The sequence below is a fragment of the Xyrauchen texanus genome, chromosome 34 (genome assembly GCF_025860055.1).
Source record: "Xyrauchen texanus isolate HMW12.3.18 chromosome 34, RBS_HiC_50CHRs, whole genome shotgun sequence".
Classification (NCBI taxonomy): Eukaryota; Metazoa; Chordata; class Actinopteri; order Cypriniformes; family Catostomidae; genus Xyrauchen; species Xyrauchen texanus.
Genome location: NC_068309.1, coordinates 9,303,922 through 9,328,795, shown reverse-complemented (window position 1 = coordinate 9,328,795; position 24,874 = coordinate 9,303,922). Strand labels below are relative to the sequence as shown.

At 37.2% G+C, this 24,874-nt stretch overlaps 1 protein-coding gene across 4 annotated transcripts; it reads left to right on the top strand.

The window, feature by feature from the left end:
- The first annotated feature begins 61 nt into the window (after positions 1-61).
- On the top strand, positions 62-24,329 carry zgc:162472 (uncharacterized protein LOC553495 homolog). 4 transcript variants are annotated; one of them, XM_052104811.1, is made up of 28 exons: positions 62-147; positions 1,898-2,160; positions 2,755-3,460; positions 4,531-4,643; positions 4,830-4,892; positions 5,460-5,639; positions 6,963-7,096; positions 7,186-7,280; positions 7,688-7,742; positions 8,579-8,704; positions 8,808-8,969; positions 9,258-9,315; positions 9,951-10,098; positions 10,846-10,964; positions 11,053-11,422; positions 12,474-12,605; positions 12,810-12,846; positions 14,006-14,098; positions 14,192-14,927; positions 15,118-15,260; positions 17,632-17,756; positions 17,867-18,111; positions 21,001-21,169; positions 21,264-21,297; positions 21,417-21,509; positions 21,878-22,349; positions 23,156-23,381; positions 23,526-24,329. In XM_052104811.1, exons 2-28 carry the CDS (start codon positions 1,904-1,906, stop codon positions 23,613-23,615), a joined length of 5,181 nt encoding a protein of 1,726 aa, XP_051960771.1. In that variant the 5' UTR covers positions 62-147; positions 1,898-1,903; the 3' UTR covers positions 23,616-24,329. The 4 variants fall into 4 exon arrangements, with proteins under 4 accessions (XP_051960771.1, XP_051960769.1, XP_051960768.1 ...); XM_052104809.1 differs by having other exon boundaries at positions 9,948-10,098; positions 23,529-24,329; XM_052104808.1 differs by having other exon boundaries at positions 9,948-10,098.
- The last annotated feature ends 545 nt before the right edge of the window (positions 24,330-24,874 follow it).

The window sequence follows — 24,874 nt, the reverse complement described above, 5'->3', positions numbered from 1 at the left end:
CGGGTGGAAGTGAAGGACAGGAAATCATTCGTTCCGGACCTCCGTGCGAACTGCGCATGTGCAAACACAAACAACAGGCATGGAGGATGTGAGCCGCTAAAGCTTTACCAATAAACTACTTTCGCATGGTACAGAGCTCAAAATAAAGTAAGTGCACAATGTTGTCACATATATACCTCATAGCAATGTTATACAAAATTATGTTGAGTTGCTGTAAGAACCCGATCTGCACATGGACTGTTTTGAAGGGACCCTAGATGACCAATAGCCTTTCAAGTAAACATATTTCAAGATAAAGCTTGTACAAAAGTAAACGAGTCAGCAACTGGGCATTAAATACGAACGAATCGATCCATTAATCTAATGTTTAATCATGGTGTGAACACGTGATTTATTGTTTCGGTAGTAAGTTGGCCAAACACTAGTAAACAGCAATACACATTAAAACCACTGAAACGTGTCAAATCGGAGTGCATGAACTGATTTGATTCTAACCTATATATATATATATATATATATATATATATATATATATATATATTACAGCCTATAAAGGCTGTAATGATTCTCTCATGTTTAATGTTGTCACATTTGAGCTAAGGCTTCATGACTGCTTTCAACTGTCAAATTGGATTGAAAGACAAACTGTTTCAGCATATACGTTTCAGTTAACGTTTTATATAGCATGGCTGTGATGGAATGACATAAATCTAGCTATACTATGGATATTTACTTTTTTATTTTATTTTACCTGTTAAAATTATAATGATCTACAGTAGGTGATCGATTTTGTAATCATGCTAATTAACAGATAAATAAACAGATTAATAAATAACCATTTTGAGATTATGTGGCCTGTTCACAGAAGTGCACATTTTCTTATTTTAAATATTTTAAAGGGGAATTTTAAGTAAAATAAATGTTATGTAAAAGTAATAATGTAAAGTATATAATTCAAATAGTATATTATGCATACACACACACACACACACACACACACACACACACATATATATATATATATATATATATATATATATATATATATATATATTCACTGGTGGCCAAAAGTTTAGAATAATGTACAGATTTAGATGTTTCGAAAGGAAATTGGTACTTTATTTCACCAAAGTGGCATTCAACTGATCACAATGTATTGTCAGGACATTACTGATGTAAAAACAGCACCATCATTATTTGAAAAAAGTCATTTTGCCTTGAGTAATCGTGCTAAATTGCACATTTGGTACTAGAAAATCACTTGACATTACATCAAACACAGATGAAATCTATTTGGTTCGTTAAATGAAGCTTAACAATGTCTTTGTGTTTGTTTGTGAGTTGCCACAAGTATGCAATAGACTGGCATGTCTTAAGGTAAATATTAGGTAAAAATGGCAAAAAAGAAACAGCTTTCTCTAGAAACTTGTCAGTCAATCATTGTTTTGAGGAATGAAGGCTATACAATGTATCTTAATTTTTTGGGCAGTTTCAAGCAAAGATACAAATTTCATACAAAGGTGTAACTACAGTCTTCAAAGTCAAAGTACAACTGGCTCTAACATGGACAGAAAGAGATGTGGAAGACCAGATGTACAACTAAACAAGAGGATAAGTACATCAGAGTCTCTATTTTGAGAAATAGCGACCTCACATGTCCTCAGCTGACAGCTTCATTGAATTCTACCCGCTGAACACCAGTTTCATGTTCAACAGTAAAGAGAAGATTCAGGAGTGCAGGCTTTATGGGAAGAATTGCAAAGAAAAATCCACAAATATATTTTTTGTCTTGCATATAGCCTATTGTTGGGATATAATGGGAATTTCATTGAAATTTGAAGTGTGATGCCCTTTTCAATTCATGTTTTTCAAACTGACCAAATTTCTCTCTTCACAGAAAAAGATGATACGGAGATCAAGAATTAGCGTGCGGCCCAATGTGAAGCCCGCGGGTCGAGCTCTGACAGTTTCTCGAGATGCGTCTCAAGATAACACTCAGCCTTCCCTGACCCCTGCTGACTCCACCCCCTCTGTGGGGTTAGATGTCATGGCTGAGATGGTCAAGACGGACCCCCCTATAGTAGCGTCAGAGCAGACCAATGAGGAAGCTGCTCAGAGTAATAAACAAGGGAAACACTTGGAGGCTGCTAGCCATGCAGAGTGAGTCTGACTCCTTTAGTCTACTATCTATTACATTAAACTAGATTTGCATTTGGTTATGGAAATGTTAGTGCTACCAAGATAGAACAATAATAAGTAGAAGGTTTATAATATAGTGGTAATATAGTGACTATAAATGGTTAAATATATGCAAAGAATTCAAGACCAATCAATTCAATATGCAAATTGATGTAAGAATGAAAACCAACTGCAATTCAGTAGGCAAATTTCAATGTCAATCAATTGGACATTTAAAATTTTACAAAAATAGCGGTCTTAGGTGTTTTAAAGATAGCGGTCTTAGGTGTTTTAAAATAAATAAATGTTTAAATAGAGTTGTTACTTTAAGTGGTTTGGGCTGAATTAATAACAGAAGTCTTATACTTAGGTTATGGGTTTAAAACAAACCCAAACCAAAATAGTTGAATCAGAATCAGAAGAAATATTAATACAATGCTGCCTTGCAAGCACTGTGAATAAAAAGCAAATTTCAGATAATATATTTAATGTACAACATTTATTTTTTATTCAACATGTGCTGATGTTGCTTAGCACTGTGCATGCTTTCTATATAAAATTATCATGTCTCAACAGTGATGTAGCATGTAAAATAAATGAATCCCAAGCTGCAAAAAGCACTTCCATGACATCTGGTCCACAGAGGAGGAAACGCTTCATGGCTCTTCCCAACCTGGCAAAACCAAGAGCCTCCCAAGCTTCCACCAGGACTCCGAAGACTCAACCCAAGTCCCCTGTCAAACCCGTAACACCCATTGAACCTGAAGCATCAGCCCCCAATACAGAGTTGACCCCTCAGCCACCCTTAGACATCGAGTCTGTCCGCAGCCCCAGGGCCCCTGGAAGACTAAGAACTTCTGGAGGGGCCAGGCAGCCCAAATCTCAAACCAAACCTGAAGCATCACTGCAGAACATCCGTGAGACAGAGACACAAGAGATTGGAGCATCAGAGGATACTATTGTGCAGTTGACCAGCCCGGAAGGGGAGTCCACTTGTCCCCTTAAAACATCCCAACCTGATTCTGTTTTGGTTCATGAAGACCCTCCAGACTGTCCAGCTCCTTGTGCAGTGGAAGACAAGGCCAGACAAGAGGAGAGTAATTCTGGGGTTGCCCTGGAGCAAAGGGAACCTGACCTGTTAGTAGAAAGACTTTCAGAAAATAAATCGTCTTCTAAGATTCTCAGGTCTTTAAAAACTCTAAATGACCCGGCGGACATGATCAGGTTGGCCAGGGCTCGGAAACTTAGAGAGCTTCTTAAAAAAGAGATGAGCAGAACCAAGGTGTGTATGTTTTTTGCATTTGTTTGTTGTGTGTTGGAGTTTATTTTACAAAAATGACCAACTGACTGGACATTATACCTTACATATCTCTTACTAAAACATGCAAAAACACCTGTTGATGCTGTAAACGATGGTGCAAAGGAATTTCCAAACATATAAAGTATACAGAAAAGTAATCCATACGACTCCAGTAGTTAAATACATGTCTTGAAAATTTTATAGGTGTGGGTGAAAACAGATCTATATTTAAGTCCTTTTTACTATAAATATTCTTTATTTGTTAATATTCTATGAATTTCTTATCCCTATTTTGGGTGTTATTTACATTTAATCTCAGACTGAATAAAACTTTCATTGTATCACTGTTTTTTCTGTTCCAATTATTTTTGGGATATGTTGAATTGGTATATGGAAAAATAATCTCTATATATGGAACTAGTTGTCGAACATGGATTTTGCCGTTACTGATAATTAAAGTAGTGGATAAGGGCGATGACTGATTTACCGGACGATAATTTGATTTAATTGTATAATTTGAAAATGTATTTAATGAATGTAAACAATTTTTCTTAGTCTTTCATTACAGTGAGGGGCTCAGACATAGAGACATCAACAGTCAAATGTGAATAAAATCAGTTTATTACAGTTTATTGTGCAAACAGAATCCCAGTTACAACCCCCCCAAAAATGTGGTGCATAATGCGTGACTTTTAACTATAAACAAGCTTGAAATACACCGGGGACTCTTATTTTGAAATGTGTGTGCTTCCAGCTCACACAAACACATAAGAAAAGGAAAATGTGCACTCTAACAATCATCTAGAATGCATTACAATAGTAACACTATAAATTAATCAATTCTGGATGGGCTTATACTTACTGTATGAGCAATATGTTCCAGAGGAACAAAGAGGAATAATACGAAAAAATATCAGCAAATACCTGCATTCATTTTTGTCGAAAACCGATAGTTCTAAAAAAGCAACTATCGGTACCGATTAATCGGTAAATCCGATATATCGATTGACTTTTACTATAAACATGTAATTCTTATCCCTGCTGAAATCTAGGGAGAAAAGAAGAAGCCCAAGATGGGAATCAAAGAACGCAAGGCACGGAAGGATCACACCAAAATGACCATGAGAGAACTGATCTATTACCTGCCTGCTTCCAACCCAATGAAGTACGTTCCAAACTTAAAGTCGGTGTGCATGTAGACACTAGAATTAACAAGAGAGACTTCTTGTGTTGATATTGGATTTGTGATGCATGTTCAGGTTGTATAGGGTTTATGATAAACGACTAATGTCTGTGATTTCTGGTTTTCCGTGTCATTATGATTTATTTCACACTCTTGTTTTCTCTACAGGCCTTTGACAGAAGAGGAGCAAAAAGCATCAGAGATAGTAGTACCAAACTCTCCTAAACCGACGTAAGCCTGATCAGCTTGTCTGTCTCATGATAGTACATATACATTGCCATTTTAGAGCGTTTGCTCTTCTTCTAAGTCATTAAAACTGTCGGATGTTAGAACAACATTCAGCAGATGTTGTTATGATGTAACAACTCATTAAAACCACCAACACTTAAAAAATGTATGTTAGTAGTAAAGCCCACTTATTGTTAGTCAGTTGTTAGATGAATGGCACATCCCTAATATAAAGTATATTATAATATATAAGGTATTATGCTTTTATATGTCCTATAAGTCAGGGTACAATCGGAATTGCAAACCACCTACTATTTTTTAAATAAATTATAGTGTTGTATACTGCTGCACTAGTATTCTAATTATACAACATTTGAACTAAGTGACATTTTAGCACAAAATTGGATTAAAAATGCAAAATAAAAATATTTATTTAGCAGGAACTCGACACAGCTGGCTAAATACTAGATATACTGTGCTGTACGCTAATATTCCATTCTGAACATATATTTGGTATAGTGTCACAAAATAAAAGTCCTGGACTTATCAGATCTTCTTGTTTCTCTCCAGTTCTTCTGAGACTGCAGATGATCCACCAGTTCAAGAGGAGGTTGCTGGAGATGCTGGTCATGAGGAGGAAGTGGAGGAGACAGAGACAGTGGATGAAACTCAGCCAGAGGGAGAAGAGCCTCTACTGGTGCCCAGGGTGAAAGTGGCAGAGGATGGGTCTCTGATTATAGACGAGGAGAGGTCAGTGATGTCTCATACTGCTCATATAGAAATGCTGCACAGCACTGTATTAAATCATATCTTCATGCTGGAGAAGTCAAACCCTGTCCTGAAACAAGAGGAATGTTTTTATTCATAAGAGGAACAACAACAACTAATACAGAAATGAAAAATGTAATTATTTTATCACCCTTGTGTCGTTCCATTACCCGTATTCTGTTATTTTCTTCCATGGAACACAAAAGGAGAATTTTTTTTCTCTTGTCCATACAATGACAGTGCACGTTGTCTGTCAAGCTTAAAAGAACAAAAAACACAATAACTTTTCCATATTATTCATGCGCTATATTCCAAGTCTTCTGAAGCCATTTCATAGATTTGTGTGATGAATAGCCTGAAATAGCCTAAAACATTTCAAATCAAATATCCCTGTACACTTGTTGTGTCAGGTTTAAAGGTATAGTTCATCATTTCCTTACCCACATGCCATCCCAGATGTGTATGATTTTCATCTTCTGCTGAGCACAAATGGAAATTTTTAGAAGAATATCTAAGCTCTAGAAGTCCATATATTGCAAGTCAACAGGGTCTAAAACTTAGAAGCTCAAAAAGAATATAAAGGTAGCAAAAAAGTAATCCATACGACTTTAGTGGTTAAATCCATGTCTTCAGAAACTATATGATAGGTGTGGGTGAGAAACAGATCAATAAGTCCTTTTTTTACTATAAATCTCCACTTTCACTTTTACATTCTTCTCTGTTGTTTTTGGCGATTCACATTCTTCGTGCATATTGCCACCTTCTGGGCAGGGATGAGAATTTATAGTAAAAAAGGATTTAAATATTAGTCTGTTTCTCACCCACACCTATCATATCACTTCTGAAGACATGGATTTAACCTCTGGAGTCTTATGGATTACTTTTATGCTGCCTTTATGTGCTTTTTGGACTTTCAAATTTCTTTTTTGTGTTCAGCAGACAATGAAAATACACATTTGGGATGGCATGAGGGTGAGTAATTGATGAGAGAATTAAATTTTTTTGTTGAACTGTTCCATTAATTTCAACAACATTTGGACATGTCGCCTGAGAATCATTGAAAGTTAATGTTATTGACATCCAGCCTGTATCACAGGCACCATAATTGATTTGAGAGCAATATCGAGGGGACGATTTAAAATGTTGGTCTGTTCATCACCTATCATATTGCTTCGGAAAGACTGTTCCATTAACTATCTAATAAAAAGCACCATCAAAAGCCTGGTGCACTGGTCCATAATGTTTAGTTGAATGCTGTCTTGAGAATCTGGTTGATATTATGCTGTTTCTGTGTTGTTTGTTCAGTTTAACAGTCCAGGTTTTAAGGGCAAAAGGACCCAATCCAGCTGAAGACAGGGATCCAATATTTGAACGTGGCTCCACCACCACCTACTCCAGCTTCAGGAAGGGCTCCTACACCAAACCCTGGTCTAATGGAGGTTAGAAGCTATGCCTTTAGGCCTTAATCCAAAATATGTTGTGCAAGGAGCTCCTTTATTGGGTATAACTCTTATTTTGGAAATTCCAGAGACAGAAATGTTCTATCTGGCCATCAGCATGGTGGGGACAGACTTCTCCATGATTGGTCAATTGTTTCCGCACAGAGCTCGCATGGAGATTAAGGTAAATGCTCTTTTTAGTGTGGTTGGAGTATTAAACCATTTTCATTGTCTAAACAGATTTAAGCCTGTAACGGGACTTTTTGTAGTTTATACTTCCATTTGTCAGATTAAAGGGGTGTTCACACTGAGGTTGCCTTGTTGCTGTAATGTTGGTTTTGAGAAAGCGTTCCTACTTGGTTGCTGTATCCAACTGTATCAAGCAGCAGATCATGTGGGAGTCACTCCTATTGGTAGTCACTGCATTGGTTGCATCGCTAACGGTCTCTCACGCCTTTCAGTGTGAACGCAACATTTATGCATATTTCATTGTATAATCCTTGCTAGTTTTGGACACATCTCCACAAAACTATGCCATAATATACAAAATCGTCTTTAGGGACTGTTCTTTTGTTTTTCATGTTTCCCCAGAACAAGTTCAAAAAAGAGGAGAGAAATAACTCATGGAGGGTAGACAAAGCTTTCAGTAAGTTACATTTTGCTGTTAACCCAGCTTCTTAAAATAACATCTTAAAGGAATATTTCAGGCAAAAATGATAATTCTCTCATCATTTACTCAACCTTATGTCGTTTTAACTCGTTTGACTTTCATCCGCGGAACAGATATTTTAATGGAGATATGATGTCTGTTTGTCCATACAATGCAAGTGAATGTGACCAAAACTTTGAATTTCCAAAAAGCACATAAATGCAACATAAAAGTAATCCATAAGACTTCAGTGGTTTAATCCATGTCTTCACAAGCGATTCAATCGATTTTGTGTGAGAACAGCCCAAAATATAATTTATTTCCATTGCGATCATGATTTCAAGCTCGATTACACTTTCTAATGCCATCCAGCGCTCTGCGCATGCGTCAAGCACTAAGAAGTGTAATCAAGCTTGAAATCATGATCATCCCTACAGACTGCAACGGCAAGATGTACAGTAATAAATGAGTTATATTTTGGTCTGTTCTCACCCAAAACTGATTGGATGACTTCAGAAGACATGGATTAAAACACTGGAGTCTTATGGATCTATTTTATGTTGACTTTGTCCTGTTTAGAGCTTGAATTTGAATTTGGTCACCATTTACTTGCATTGTATGGACAAATAGACATCATATCTCTATTAAAATATCCTTGTTTGTGTTTCGCAGAAGAAAGAAAGATATACGAGTTTGAGATGACATAAGGGTGAGTAAATGATGATAGAATTATCATTTTTGAGTGAACTATTCCTTTATAAGATTAATTCATTCCTAATCAAATTGACAAAGCACTTGTTGAAAAAGATGTAAATTGGAGATTATGTTTTTAGAGGAGAAGCGACGTTTGGATGTAGAGTTCTTCAAAAACATGATGGAGCAGATCATAAAAAATGAGAAAATGAAGAAAAAGAACAACAAAACACTCAACCCAAGGTCAACCCAAAGGAAACCAAGAGGCGAGTAAAGGGTTATTCTTTATTATTTACATTTTCTAACTTTCAGTCTTTTCATCTGATTACAATTGTCAGGTAATTGTTACTTTTACATTTTCTGATGCAGTGGCTAAAAGAAAGGATTTGGACACTTCAGAGGATTCTGACAGTGATGTGGAGACTGGAGAAAAAGAGAATGAAGACCTCTCAAATGATGGAGGAAGTGATGGCACTCCAAAGAAAGGCAAGGGGGAAAAATCATTGAAGAGGAGAATAAAAAATAACAATGGTGAGGGTACGCATTAACTCTTAAAAGGGCTGAAACCATAGAAAATATATATATTTTTTTTTTTTGCTATTTTCCAACTTTGTACTTCATGTTTTTCCTCAAAAATATTGCTTTTATTTTAAAATGTACACTTTGTTTCTCTTATGAAAATAACATAAAAAAATAGGAACATTTACCTCAAGGTCAGCAGCCTTTTTACAGTATGCAGTATGTTTCTTTTAGATATAGGTGCTGAGTTGAATAAGTTTTTTAATTTTATTTTTGATATTTTTCATTGGTGGAATGTAGCTGCAGTGGATGACCCTGAAGAAAATTTGGCTTCTGACAGTCAGTCACCAGATGACAGGTATGAATTAGCCAGACTATATTATAAAAAGAGAGAGGTTACAGATCTCACATTATTAATTTAAAGGTGCGCTAATTTATATTTTCACTTAGGAAAGTTTACACCTTAAAAAACAAATCATATCTTTTACAAATATGTTTTTAACAATGTACTCACATGATATGAAGAATAATTTAATTGGCCTAGAAAAGCTGTTTATCTTTACTTAAGGCGGTGCGCCCCCTTAAGGTGGCCAGCATGTTTTGATCACCTAAATGGTTGAATCTGTTTGCATCGACTCAACCAATGGCATGAGTTTGGGCCAGGACAATCTCTTTGTTTGGCAAATAGCAGACGAGGCGTGTTCAGAAGGCTGTTTTGAAAACAGAATATTTCTGCTGTTCCGTTTGGTGTTGCTAGTGGCGCAGAAATGACATACTTTAGCTTTAATCATAGGTGATATATACACCTGTAACTAAAACACTTTTGCTACTTCCACTCTGATTGGTGTCAGTATCAACTATTTTTGTCTTTACACCAAGACCACTGATGTGTATTGGCCAGCGAAACTTAAACAAAAATGACCTATTGCACCTTTAATAAATTACATGTGATGAAATCATTATTGTGACTGAAAATAACACTTTTCATAGCAGGTTAAAGGAGTCTGATTCATCAGAGAACATAAGCAAGAGTCCTGCCATTAAACCGGCCCAGCTCACGGGTCGACAACAGAGACCCATACCGAACCTTAGCCACAGGTGGGGGAAAAGGTGCCCTGAAAGAGGTGCCTCAGCCAGGGAGGTGAGTAGAAAGGACAAGTCCTCCAAGGTAACGTTTGCACCTGTTTGATAAGAGAGAGGACAAGTTTCCAGAACTTGAAAAATTTACTTGACATTTATCGCTTCTATGTTGAAGCAAAAATCCTCTAAAAACTTTATAAACTCTAAAAATCCATATTAAAAGGAGATTTAAAGGGTTAGTTCACCCAAAAATGAAAATACTCTAATCATTTACTCACCCTCATGCCATCCAAGATGTGACTTACTTTCTTCTGCAGAACACAAACAAAGATTTTTAAAAAGAATATCTCAGCTCTGTAGGTCCATACAATGCAAGTGAATAGTGGCCAGAACTTTGAAGCTCCAAAAAGCACATAAAGGCAGCATAAAATAATCCAAACGACTCCAGTGGTAAAATCCATGTCTTCTGAAGTGACGTGAAAGGTGTGGGTGAGAAACAGATCAATAGTTAAGTCCTTTTTTACTATAAATCACCACTTTCACTTTCAGATGTGAAAGTATCGATTTAAAGTAAAAAAGGAAATATTAATTTTTTTCTCACCCAAAGCAGTTGCATCGCTTCAGAAGACATGGATGTAACAACTGGAGTCATATTGATTACTTTTATGCTGCCTTTATGTGCTTTTTGGGCTTCAAAGTTTTTGTCACCATTGTACAATACTATGCTTTTAAACTATTCCTACCTATTCCTTTTAAAGGTCTGGCCTGGTAAAGTTGTAGGTTCAAACCCTTTTCACTTTTTATTCAGGTGACCACGATTCAAGAAAGGGAAAGGTCACTGTCCGCTCTTCTCCATGATTTGGAAGACTTGGAAGAAGAACCTGACCTCAGTACTGTACAAGAACAGATATTCAATAAACCAACCAGGTATTGCATCCAGGCAGTGGGAGAGTGGAAGTTTTCTAAGCACTCTTGCCTGTTTATGTTACTTAATCATTCTTTCCCCTTTACCCAGGTCGGGACGGATCCCTAAACTCTCTCAGCATGTGATACAGGCAACGGCAGAGGAAGAAGACGACGAGGAAGAACTCTTAGATCTGCCTGTATCTTCCAAAGTTCGTGGTCAAGGCCTTCAGGCTTCCAGCCAGAGGGCCACATTAAAACGGGGCCCAAGCTTGAAAAAGGGCATGCAGAGGAGGGGGAAATCAAGACTGGTGACCCTACGGGCCTTTGGAACTGAAGTGGGTGAGGAGGAAGAAGATGGTGTTATCCTGAGCCAGGAGGACTTTCCATCAAACCCTGAAGACGAAAACCAGGCCTTTGTGCCAATGAGTCTTCGCCAACCACCCGAAGTTAATTCAGAAGTGGTAGAAACCATGGAAGAGGTGTGTCTTTGTATTATTGCCCATTCATCAGTGTGGTGTTTTAAGTCCATTAACTAAATGCCCCCTGCTTGAGTCTGGTGTTCTTCCCTTTTGCATAAATATATATATATATATTTTTTTATAGAATAAGGCAAGAAACATACACTACGCAAGTACTCTGATGTTAATGATTTGCCAGTGTATTGCAAGCACATGGTCCGTTGTATATTGTTGCAGTAACTTCAGTACTAAATCTTTGAAAGATACTCTGTTTTCTTTGAGACACTTGATAGCAAGATATCAAGATACATTCATACAATAACACAGCTTAAATAAAGAAGATTAGAACTGATTCTAGGTCAATCATTATATAAACTTATTTATCCACAGAAATGCATAGAAGCAGGTACTGGAGTTGCATATGCTTAAGGAGAACTGAGATAGTGTTAACAGGGTCCAACTTGACCAAAGGGGACACCAATCACCCTATTGGTGACATCAAACGAAACGACCATTTGCAAAAACAACATTAATAATATTACAAAAGAGCTAAAATCCTTAATGGATTCTTAATAACAGCTATTTAAATGCCCACATTGACCAAGCACACATAATTAAAAAATTCAAGCGCAAGGCATTATGGGTATTCACTATAGCCTCAATTTTGTACTCTTAAAATCATAAATCTGTGGATTGTTTTCAAAAGTAAGTTCAAATCTTGACATTTTAAGTAATGTTGAAATAAGACAACTTGATTTTTACAGTAATGACAACATTAGCGTTTACAGTCTGTCTAACTAGGCGGTTCATGGGCAGAATAATCTGCAATGTGGTGGACCAGACTTTATACCTTAAGTTAAAAGAGTGTTTGCATTCACGTACTTGCATAGAGAATGTTTCGGGCCTAATAGATGTTTAATTTTGCTGATTTGGCTTTGTGTGATTTTCAAAATGTCCTCCATTGGCTGTGGTCGATGCTTTCACCATTTCGCTCATATTTTTTTTTCTGCATGTGAAATCCTCCCCCCTTACATTGTCCTTCTTTGTTTTGGTCATTCATTCTGGCTCAAAGCTGGACATCTCTGTGAACGTGCCTGATATCCTGGGCACATCGCAGAATGCTTTGTGCCATGAGTTGTCATGTGAGCAGTCTGTAATGCCTGCTGGTTCTGTCCCTTGTGAACATCAACTGGATCTGCTCATTGTAAGTCTCCTGACCTCATCTGGTTGCCTTTTTATTTGCAATGGTGCCTCAGTGTACTCAGTGATCATCAGTTCATTGATAGAGTGGATACATAATGTGGCATCATTTGTGGTCTCAACTGCTCTGAACTTAAATCAATTAAATAGATGTTATGGTCTTTGGAGAAGTTGATAAGATGTTGTTGTTGTTACTTCTGTTTTCTAGGATGTCATTGAGTTCCTTGACCCAGATCACATGGAAGGTAAGGTGGACTGGTTTATCATACAGTGGAATTGTTGTATTCAAAATATTTCAGCTTTTAATGATTGTTCTGGCTTGAATACAAGTTCGCCAGCATCTCTATCATGCTGTTGTTTACCAGAATATAATCTTAACTCACATCTCAGTGTGTTAAATCAAGCAAACATTGTATGTGGACCTATGCCCTTATAATAGAAGTCTATGGGGCAAGACATTGTAGTGGCATAAACAGTCAAATTGGGCCGTTGAGTTAATGCTTTAATTCTGTGTAATTAATTATCGAATTCATAGTTAAAAAATTAACGCAATTAATCATGTCCCCATATCATAATTAGGAATATTCCTACCATCGGAGCAATTTAGGGTTGAAGTACCACCTGTAGCTGGACAGAGTGCAATTCTGAATGCAGGGATCTCTTGGCGTGTTTTTTCTAAGTTTCAAACTATATTTATGGGGATAAGGATAATCACAATGCAAGGGAATGGTGGCCAAAACTTTGAAGGTCCAACAAGCACATAAAGGCAGCATAAAAGTAATCCATAAGACTCCAGTGGTTAAATCCATATCTTCAGAAGTGATATGATAGGTGTGGGTGAGAAACAGAACAATATTTAAGTCCTTTTTGTACTATAAATCTCCACTTTCACTTTCACTTCCGCATTCTTCTTTTTGTTTTTGGCAATTCAAATTCTTCATGCATGTTACCACCTTCTGCACAGGGAGGAGAAAAAAGTACTTAAATATCAGTCTGTTTCTCACCTATCACCTTGCTTCTGAAGATTTGGATTTAAACACTGAAGTCTTATGGATTACTTTTATGCTTGAATTTAATCGATTGACGGCCCTGGTTAAAATACATTTTAAAATGACACTTCTGAAGAATTGCACACTAACATTTCAACTCCTGTCATGACTATGTAATGTCAGTAGCTTTCACATGATGCAATGATTTTTATTTATTTTTTGTACAGAAGACTTGATAATCACTAAGTCAAGAATACAAGCTCAAAAGTTGTTTTCCAAACTGTGGAACAAACCGTAATTTTTATTAAGTTATCTGACAGCATGTAGTAGTTGGTGATAAAGCTTATCTTGATTTGAACCCAGAAACATTCATATAAAATGCTGATGTTTCATCTTGGATGTATCTCTTTTTAAGTGTGTAAGGAGATTAACAACGAGGCAGCCCAAACTCTTTTGGCCATCGGGAACTCTGGTCAGATTATCCAGGCAGTAGAAATAACCTGCACAGGCAAGAGAAGATTCATTATCAACACTCCAGCTTCAATCTAAACTGGCACTTTCCCTCATATTAAATCTGAAAAGGTATGTTAATGTTTTTCAGGTGAAAACGAAATGGTTGAGCAGTCATCAAGCCTTGTCGATGAGGAAGTCGTCCAACAGGAAGTAGTTGTCACAGACACTGTTGTCGAGCTCAGAGCTGATGCTTCAGAAATTATGTTGGGCCCGTCTATAAGTTGCGAATCAGAAACAAAAGGTGATCTTGACCTTTCCACATCTGGGAATAGTATGCCAGAACCTTCTGTAGAGGACACCATCTCAATACAGGAGCCAATCAAATCACAGACATCTGATGCTCTTCATGGTCCCAGCCAACATGATATGCAGAACTTGGCTAGTTCCACCAGTGTTCCACCATCTAGAAGGTGTCGTTTCTCTAAACCCAAACCCAATATTGGCCAAGGTTTGAGAAGCAGACGAGCACAGCAGCTGCAGCAAGTCACTCCAGTTAATGTTACTGATTCTTTGGAGAACTCTAGTGGTCCATCTTCCATGGAACAGAATCAAAATACAACAGAACCTATACAAGAAGATTCTGGCCCTGTGGATCACTCGCAACAAGACTCTCCTACAGTCCACGCTGAGGTAATACAGTCAGGTACATTGTCTGAAACGAGAGAGGAAAGTTCCAAAGTTGTCCCTGAAAGAATGGCTGAAGATGATAATGGATCCGTCTCATCTCTGAAGAGAAAGAATGATGATGTAGCCACAGAGGAAAGTGTGAAAAAAGATAGAAAAGAACTTGAAGAGCCAAGGTCAGAACCACAGCTGACAAACAGGTATTAAAGGGGCAGCATCCTGCACTTTATTGACATTTAAGACTTATGAGCAAAGTACCTCTGGTATGAATCGGCTAACATCTTTGCATATGGAATGAGTAAAAATGCTTGCTTATGGGGAGATAATTCAGATATTCATGGATAAAAATTAGTTTTCTCAATAATAATTTCTGAATGTTGTGTGTGTCAGTGTATGTGTGTCTCGTGGCATATCAGATGAGGCCTCTAAACCTGTCAGGAGGTTCCGTGGACCAAAACCTAAACCGAACTTGGCTCGTACATCCAGACCCACATGCACTCAGTCCCAACAGAGCACACTATCAACAACAGTAGGTGGGAGACTTTGAACTTGGCCATTATTATCCACTATTTTTATAAATATTTGTGAGTAGATGAACATCATGAAGAAGTGTTTTGTGGTCATATTTTTTGCAAGAAAATACTATTTTTAGGACATTATGATTCTGGGCATTGTGACAATATTTTCATGACAATTTAGCACATTTCATCCTATAATGTCAATTTTTTTTTTTATTCTCATCACTGTAATACAGTATTGAAAATGAGTCTGTCTGGACACATTTTTTGTATTTTAAATAAAATGTGAATAAATTATATTTTGATACAACAAAGTACTACCATTATACTGTATAAAAATACTTTATCATAGTACGATAGAAAAGTTTGTGGGAAAAATTTATTAATTGTCATGATAATGATGTCAAAGTGCAAATTAGCCTAACTCTTCTATTGTTTTTGCCACGGAACCAAATTTCGTGACTTTGTCAATACCATCAAAACAAGCTAAATTAAAAAGAAAATGTATTTGTTTACATATTTATGTGAAATAACTATTTAAAACCGGAAGTAAAAATCCCATTAATTTATCCCATAGACTAATTGATTTTCAACGATAACATAAAAACCTTTAAAGACAGACCTACCATGAGCTACGAGGTTGTTCATTGATGCTATATGCTTCCATTAAAGCCAGCCGTCTGCGTTATCTCAGCTTCATTGTTTAAAAATCGTGTTTGATAGTGGAATTCATAGTAAATGACTACATTACCCATGGTACAGCAGAGAAAGATCCACCAATCAGAAAACCGCATTTAACAAAATGTGGCTCGGAGCGACCACGCGCTCCCATGACGCACTGTGAATGATGCAGTCGAGTCGGTCTCCCTTCACCCTTAAACTACTTATATACAGTACTGTGCAAAAGTTTTAGGCACTTGTGAAAAAAGTTCTTCCATCTATTGTGGCTGTCTCAGTTGCTTCTGTCTCTTCATGTAATCCCAGACTCGATGTTCAGTGGGGGGCTCTGTAAGGTCATGCAATCTGTTGCAGTGCTCCCTGTTCTTCTATTCTATTTGCAAAAGGAATGTGTGGGAGTCTAAAATTTATATATCATTTTGACTCAATAAAGCTGAAGATATAAATAACTATCTTAAGACAAATGTTTTTGTGAAATATCTTATGTGCCTAAGACTTTTGCACAGTACTGTATTTGGACATATCTGAATATTTTGCAATAAACGTAAAATAAATTGCTTCTATTCTTATAATCAACAACCTAAAATCAATAGTTTTAGATATTCCCATCGTTTTTTATTCAATGACATCATTCGCATTCATGAAACATGATAAGTACACAGCCTTGTACCTTTTGTCTTTATGTCCGATTTTCAAATATTTTTTGCCTCACAACAAAGTTTGTGATGTTGTGATTCACCTCAAAGCTGGTTGGTTGGGTTCATGGCTCACAACTTTTTTTAATGAAGGATTTTATTAAAAGTCTATGGAAGAAATTAATGGGGAAAATACTTCCGGAACCCAGACCCATATGGGAAAACCAGTTGTGAACTTTCAACTTTGGACTTTCTGGATGTTATGCAGCTTTAAATTGTTTTTTGTACATATATGAATCAAATTTGACCTAAATATTTCTCTTTTTCTCAGATTTAGACCCTAGCCCCATACTGTTCGCTTGCTTCATTTGTTACTGCATCTTTCCCACAAATTGTATACTTTTTCTCTAAAACAGTGTTTGTGCACACTCACAGACCACCACCGAAACAATTTAAAGGAATAGATGTATTGTAATGGACATTTTAAATCCAGATTTAAATTGTGAAATTAATTTGTGAAACAGGATCGTATAAAAATTGGAACTCTAAAATGTACACTGTAGATTTTCTACAAGCAGAATAAATCTGTAATTGTTGTAATAGAGTTGAGATAATATGAAATGCCCAAAGTGATTGAATTTAAAATAAAATTAAGTCATTCTTTGCCAATGTTTGCCAGTTTTTTTAAACTAAAATTATTTTTAAAATAGTTAATTCATTAATATTTAGGGGGTCATTATTGGCGTTGTACAGTTATTATAATATAAGAATTTATGCATTTTTAATGGTTTTCAATATGGGTCAAAAATGACCTGAAGGACAAAAGGGGGGTGCAGTTTCTTAAGACAAAGGGAGGGTTAAATGTCATTAAAAATAAGCTTGATTTTCTTTATTCAAATTTATTTTTTGTTTTTTTCCATTTTGGAGTTTCTTGAGAGATTTCATGTGATTAACCCTAACAGCGTAATAATTACCAAGCAAAATCATTTTCTGTTTTGTTAAAACAAATAAGTGACATTGTTTGAGATTGCACTAGGGTTACTCTAACCCCAACTCCAACCCTTTCCTTTTAGTTACAAAAGAGACACTGTCTGCTGTCGACTTTTCCACGAGCACTTTCACTGACACTAAAATCCCTGATGTTTCCCAAAATAAAGTTCAACAAGAAAAAGATGGACAGAATGCCGAATCTGTAGAGGTGAAATCTAAATTTGATTTATTCAAAATAGATTCATTTAACACTTAAGAGCTAGGCTATAACATGGCATTCAGGATCAGTCACTCATACGTTATGTCTCTTTTATTTAGGAAATCAAAGATGTCCCTTTGCAAGTTGCTTCTGAAATTGAGTCCAAAGAGAACACTGTGACCATGTCGGAGGAAAACACTATAAGAATTTCAGTAAAACATCCTGGAAGTGTATCAGTGGACACATATGCTGACCCCGCCCCTGATGAACCTGTCTTTATACTCTCTCTCACTGAAATCCCACCCTCATTAGAAAAGGAGGTGGGCTTTGGGACTGAGCCCCTCACACCTACTGATACTCAAAGGTACATTTTATTTCAAATGTTTAATTGTATGTCCACCTGGACTCTAGAACATTACACATGCCTCAAAAATAAACAGGAAGATTTTGTGAGGAAGTGTCCCTGTTTTTCCCTGCTGACAATTTGCTAACCAAATGAATGCAGATTTGAAGTTTATTTTGGTAGGCCTTTCAGTTTTCCCAAACTCAAAGAATTCAAACTCAAAGATTTAGACCAATTGACTCTGTATCCTGAGAACTTGGAAAAGGAATTAATAATTCTGTGGAGAAAAGGCATATATCTAGTGGGGTCAGAGACGAATAATAAAATATCGTCTGCGTGAAGCAAAAGCTTATGCGCCATACCTCCCGCCACCACCCCTGGAAAATAAACTATTTCTTATTGCGCCTGCTAATGGTTCCAGGGCAAGACAGAGCAATAATGGAGAAGGAGGGCAAACCTGCTGGGTGCCCCTATCCAGAGTAAAATAATCTGAAATGAATTCATTTGTTTGTACCGTACCATTAATCCATTTGTTTGTACCGCCTCTATCAGGTGTCTATAAAGTAACTTAATTCATCCAATAAAAGTATTCCCGAACCTGTATATTTCCAAAATCTTAAAAAGATAATCCTATTCTTCCATATCAAAAACCTTTTCGGCGTCAAGTGAGATGGCAGCAACCGGAGTCTGATCATTCACCACTGACCACATGATATTGATGAAATGCCTAATGTTAACATGGCCCCGATTAAACCCCACCTGATCTATATGTATAAGAGATATAACATTACTTAATCGGTTAGCCAACATTTTTGACAATATTTTTACATCTAGCTGGATCAGGGAAATTGGACGGTAACTCATACACTCGCTTGGATCTTTGTCCTTTTTAAGAATCAGACTGATCCGGGATTGTGTCATGGTTGGCAAAAGCTTTCAATTTTTTTACGATTCCGTATAAACTTCTAGCTAAAGTGGAGCCAATTCTGTAGCATAAGATCTAAAAAAAATTCAATGGAAACGCCATCTGGCCCCGGAGCCTTGCCTTAAAGGCAAGGCCTTAATTACCTCGCCAAGCTCCTCCAAGTTTATCTCAGAATCAAGAGAATTTATTTGCTCAGTCATCGGTTTAGGGAGTTCTAATGGTTCCACAAAGTTTCTAATATCTTCATCAGTAGACGAAGACGTGGAAATATAGAGATGAAGATGGAATTCTTTAAAAGCATTATTAATATCAATGGCCGGGGTAAATATTTCACCACCAGCAGATATCACTGAGGGAATGGTAGAAAAAGACTCTTTCTGCTTTTTATAATCTAGCCAAAAGCGTCCCTGCTTTGTCCCCTGATTCAAAGTATGTCTGTCTTGCCCTGAATAGTTTTATGTCTGTATTTCAATCATGTCAATTCTCTGAGGCCATCAGATGATATTCGGTGCTTCAGCACTGCCTCAGCACTTTTAATATTCCCTTCCAACTCCACGAGTTCTCATGAGGGGTGCCAGCGGTTTTCAAGATCTATAAAAAAGCCCTGATCATCAGCGTTAGCTGCGTAAATATTAGCCAAAATAAAACTTTTCCCCTGAATTTCTGCTAAAACAATAATGACTCTCCCTAATTTATCTTTAATATGTTTCAGGCATTTGAATTGTAGATGCTCACTTATCAGTGTAATGACTCTTACTTGAGCCAGCACTAAAGAAAACACATCCACCCCATATCTTCCCAAATCTTTCAGCTTCCTGTGGGGAACTATATAATATTTCTAACATTTAAGAAGAGAAATAACCTTCCTTCATTTTATGGGGTGTCCCAACCCATTCACATTACACGTGGAGAGAGACAATCCACTCATACTAACATTTTACATTTTGACAAATGAGAAAAAACATTGCTTGTTGGAGACATGTAAATATTTTACGGCTATCCTTAGCATCTATTCTCAATTTGGCCGGGAACATCAGTTTAAAAGCGACCGTCCGTTGATGTAAGTGTGATCACGTTTCTCTCTTGTCGAATTCGCAAAGTCTGGAAAAATAAAATGCTGTGGTTCTTCCAAGAAAGCCTTCCTTTACTCCTCGCCTTGCGTAACACAAGATCTTTATCGGATGATCTCAGAAATTTGGCCAGAATTGATTGGGGCCTGTCTCCCTCAGCGGATCGCCGAGCCAAAACCCTGTGAGCTCGCTCGATTTCCAGCTCATGGCCTGTTATGTCGATCAGACTCGGAAAGAGCCCGTCCAGGAATTTCACCATATCCCGACCTTCTTTTGCCTCAGGAATTCCAACAATATGGACGTTATTCCGCCCACTACGGATTTCCATATCCTCCAACTTCTCCCAGAGGTGCTCTAAATCCACCATCTCCGACATCCCCCACTCTTGTAACCACCTTAGTGAATTTTGTCTCTATGGCAGTGATCGATCAATGTATTAAAGCAAGATCCTACAAGTCAGCAACAATGTCAGCATTGCCGACATGTTTAACAATTCTCGCCGAATTTCCCTCAGTTCTCTGTCCAAATCGGCTCCCGGGCTTGTGGTCTGCTCGGAGGCATCAGCTTGAGCACGTAAGTGTCTTTTAATGTATCCAGAGCCTGAGGATTTTGAATTCTGTGACATATTTTCATTATAGAACATTTATGGATCAGTGTGTGTCAAATCTCACTAGTTTATGACATTAAAAAGTATTAAAACTAGCAAAGTGCACAGAGCTCGCCGTTCATACATCCAAACCTCGCATGGCGTCACGTGACCTCCCGTATAGTAACTTTTAAAATACACTCAGAACACATTAGCATCGTAGTATCAAGCATTGCTTTTGCACAGACAAGCTTCTCTCACATTCTCTACTGAAAATGTAAATATCTATTTTATTAATGCACTTTTTCCCCCACTACACTTAATTTCAGCACTAATGAAATGGTGAAACAGAGCAGGGAAGTATCTCATCTTCTGATCACAGATGCTTTAGTTCCTGTGTCCGAGGAAGAGGAAATAGAGACAAAAGGAGGTGGGGACGGGAACACAATAGAGACAGGAGAATTGAAATGCAAGACACCAGTTTCAAGATCTCATGGGGTAAAAAATATGTCTTTGCTTTCATCACCTAAGATGCTTGATAAATGGTTGAAAAGTTGATGGGTAACTAATAATTTGGTTGTTTTCTCTCTAGATTGTCAAAGCAGAAAGCCAGGCAGAACATCATGGTGAGAAGGTTTTCAGTTCTTCATTATAAATCTGTCAGCATGGAAATGTATTGGTCATGTTACAACTGCTCGTCCATTACACTGTACCCATAACCCATTTTCTGTTTTTTATGTCTTAGTGGAAGTATTGGAAAGGCCTGTTGCAGAGCGGAGTGTTGAAGAGAAGGAACATCCGGAGAAGACAAAAAAATTACCTGAGAGATCCAGGAGAGGTAAGAAAAGGGAAATAAGTTGGAATATTTACTGCAGGTCTTTTCCAGTAATATATATTTATGTGCACAACAATTTTCTGATATTAATTCCAGAATTTGGTCATATTCCGATTAATTATGCATCATGTATATGCCCAACTAACCTGGTTTCAATAACCAGATTACGCCAATATTCCAGTTTCTAGAAATATGAATAAGACTCACATCTGATACACGCAGTTTATTAGGAACACCTGTACAGCTACTTAATCATGTGATTTATCTAATCAGCCAATCATGTGGCCAATCTCAGCTATGCTTTGTAGAATTGTGGGTTCTACCAATGAACCGTTTAATTTACACTTTGTTTCTATTTCCTTCATATTTAGCAAAGCTGCAAATTAAACCCAACCCAGTTTCAAGGAGAAATGCTCGAGGCGCCCATGCTAAAGAGGACACACCAGAACTCTCTTTAAAAGAGACTACCTCACTTCTCATTTCACAAGAGACAATATCAGTGCCAGATAAAACTGTACAAGCTCCCATTTCAACAACATCAGCCATCGCCTCAGACAGAGAGATGGCCAGAGGTCTTTCATCGTCCATTGATAATCCAGCACTCCCAACACTGACTCCTCCTGAGTCTTCCACAGATGTGATTGATTCACCTCAGCTTGTAAGTCAAGAAGATACCTCTAAAGAGTGTGACCAGGAAGGCTCGTCCCAACACATTATGGGACAGTTGGACCTCCCGGGCAAAGTCACAGATGAATTTGCTGAGATAGAGGCTAGTGGGTCAGGGACAGACTCACAAAGTGTCAATCAAATCACTCCTGTTGCAACAACTGGGGTACTTGCAAGGTGGGTCTATATTAAGTTCTCCTAGACTTGAATATTTTAAGACTTTGAAACAATTAATATTGGTGGAAAATGGCTGACACTGACAACTGGACTTTGTTTTGATTTTAAAGTGACCCAGTTTTGATTAAGGCAACGTCCACGTTAGAAACAGATTTTTCGTTTTCTAAATGCACTCTGTCCACACTGCCATTTTCAAACGTTGCTCAACCACACTAAACCGTCTGAAAATGCTTAAATCCCCTTACTGCACATGCAGGAAATATTTGGTAAGAAGAGTGTCCTTGTGTCATTCTATGTACGGTCTGAAACACAGTTGACCTCGTGTTCTGCTGCTGGAAACAATTACGAGTAAACTACCCGTCGCCTTTGAAGGAATGCAATGTGAAGGCTGTAAGTAATATTTGTCTTTTGTGCAATGCTATCGAATTGGATAAGCAGGCACAAAAACGCCACTACAATATGGGCCGCCATCTTGATTGTTATGGGTTGAATGGATTACATGACTGCATCACATGACAACAAATACGTCATCATTTTCGAATATCTACATTTTCCCAGTCCACGCTGCAACGTGAAGACATTCCGGAATTTATCCGCTTGGGAGAGTGCTTTCGAAAAGCTTTTTGCCGGACAAAAATGCTGTCTCAGTCTGGACGGAAGGCCACAATGTAGCGTAATGCATTTTCAAATGAAAACATATTAGTGTAGACGTGGCCTAAATTATATGCCCTTGATATTTTAGAACAGTCTGGCATAATATTACAGTAAATGTGTATGCAATTTGTTTATTTGGATTTCTCCCATAGACCTGGTAGAAGACCCAAAGGCTTCCTGTCCTTTATTTCCTCCAAGAACACCCAAGGGCCACCTGCAGCTCCACGAGTGGCGAAGCCAGGCCCCCAGAAACCAACAGTCAACACTGCATGCCTCGGGAAGAAACCAATAGCGTCCAGCCCTCTTACCACGGCAACAAACCCTGGAGTTAACCAACCCTCACCAACTCCTACTTCGTCCATTGCATCTGCCAATGAGGTACAGTTGATCTGTAGTCAAATATTTCAATTTGTAAATGCCTTTATGGTCACCTGAAAGCTTTGTAACTTTGTTACTAAATAACTAGATTTGATCTAGTGTCAAATATTTATAATTATCTCTCGTTTTCCCTGTATCTTTCAGCAGAACTCCGAGGAAGAACCCACCAGTGTCTCCAAGTACTTTTTCAGTGATATCTTTACTGAGGTTGATGAACTAGAAGACATGGATTGAGGCCAGAGGTTGAAAGAAGGACCCAGACACAATGAACCAACTAACCAGTCAAAAATGTTGTAAAATATTGCCTATTGTTTTGAACTATCAGAAGGACCACACCCGAAGAGATACAGCAAAAATGCATTGACACCTCATGTCAAGGATCAGACTTGCTCTTGGTTAAAGGACTCAAAACATTAATAGGGTCTAACAGATTTAATTTTATGACATTTTAATTTTTAAGGATAATTTTATTTTAAAGTATTAATTCAAATTTTCTGATGCAGTTGCACTGCACCCAATGTTAGGTTGTAAAACTATTCATGTTTGATCTCAGCATAACTGTGAATGGTGTTGTTTTTTTACTCAGTCACGAATCAGCACCAAATTTTCATCTCTGGAAATATTGTATTTGATCAGTTCCTTTATTGCTTTTTTTTTTTAACTTTAAAAAGCAGTTTTAAAACAAACCAACATTTTAATAAGCTTTGTACCATGCTGTCTATGCGCATTACGTTTTTAGATTGTTTCTGCCATTTTGGCAGCATTTTATCATGTATGCGTTTTGCCAGCAAGTCTAACCTATTATTCAGTGTTATACTTTCATATTTGTTCACAAATGTTCACAAGCAAATGTTTTTACCTATGTATTTGTAAATATGTGAATAAAATGTTGTATTATGTTGTAAATATTGCATTGAATATTGTATTTTTATTACTGTATATCTAATATTTAAAATGGAAAACTTATAGGAATATTCCAGTATAAAATAAGATCAACAGGATTTGTGACAATGTTTATTACCACAAAATTTATTTGGACCTGTCCCTCCTCCTCTTTTAAAAAAATGCAAAAATCATGGTTACAGTGAGGCGTTTACAATGGAAGTGAATGGGGCCAAGCCGTAATCATTAACATACATACCGTTTCAAAAGTAAAGCAACAAGACATAAGAATATCTAGGTTAAAATTATTTTACTGTGATGAAATTGTCAATTAACCTTGTTGTAATTTAAAACTTCGTTGCCATGACGATGTAACGTCAAAATGACAAATTAAACAACTTTACAGCTCACAATAAACAAGTTTTAAGTGAAGAATTGATGTAAGTGCTTATAACATTTCTGTCTTTGAACGCTAAATAAACTTGGCCCAATTATAAGTGCCTCACTGTAACCTTAAAATTATTTATGTATAACATTATGCCACAAATGCTGTCATTGTGCTGTCGAATGAGCTTGTATTAAACCTGGAACATTCCTTAAAGGTCTGGGTA

Bases quoted from the DNA above. Each gene is read 5' to 3' on its own strand.
- zgc:162472 (XM_052104808.1), top strand. From the start codon at position 1,904: ATGATACGGAGATCAAGAATTAGCGTGCGGCCCAATGTGAAGCCCGCG. The intron at 21,510-21,877 runs GTAAGAAAAGGG...CTTCATATTTAG, and splicing joins ACCTGAGAGATCCAGGAGAG to CAAAGCTGCAAATTAAACCC. The intron at 23,382-23,525 runs GTACAGTTGATC...TGTATCTTTCAG, and splicing joins CCATTGCATCTGCCAATGAG to CAGAACTCCGAGGAAGAACC.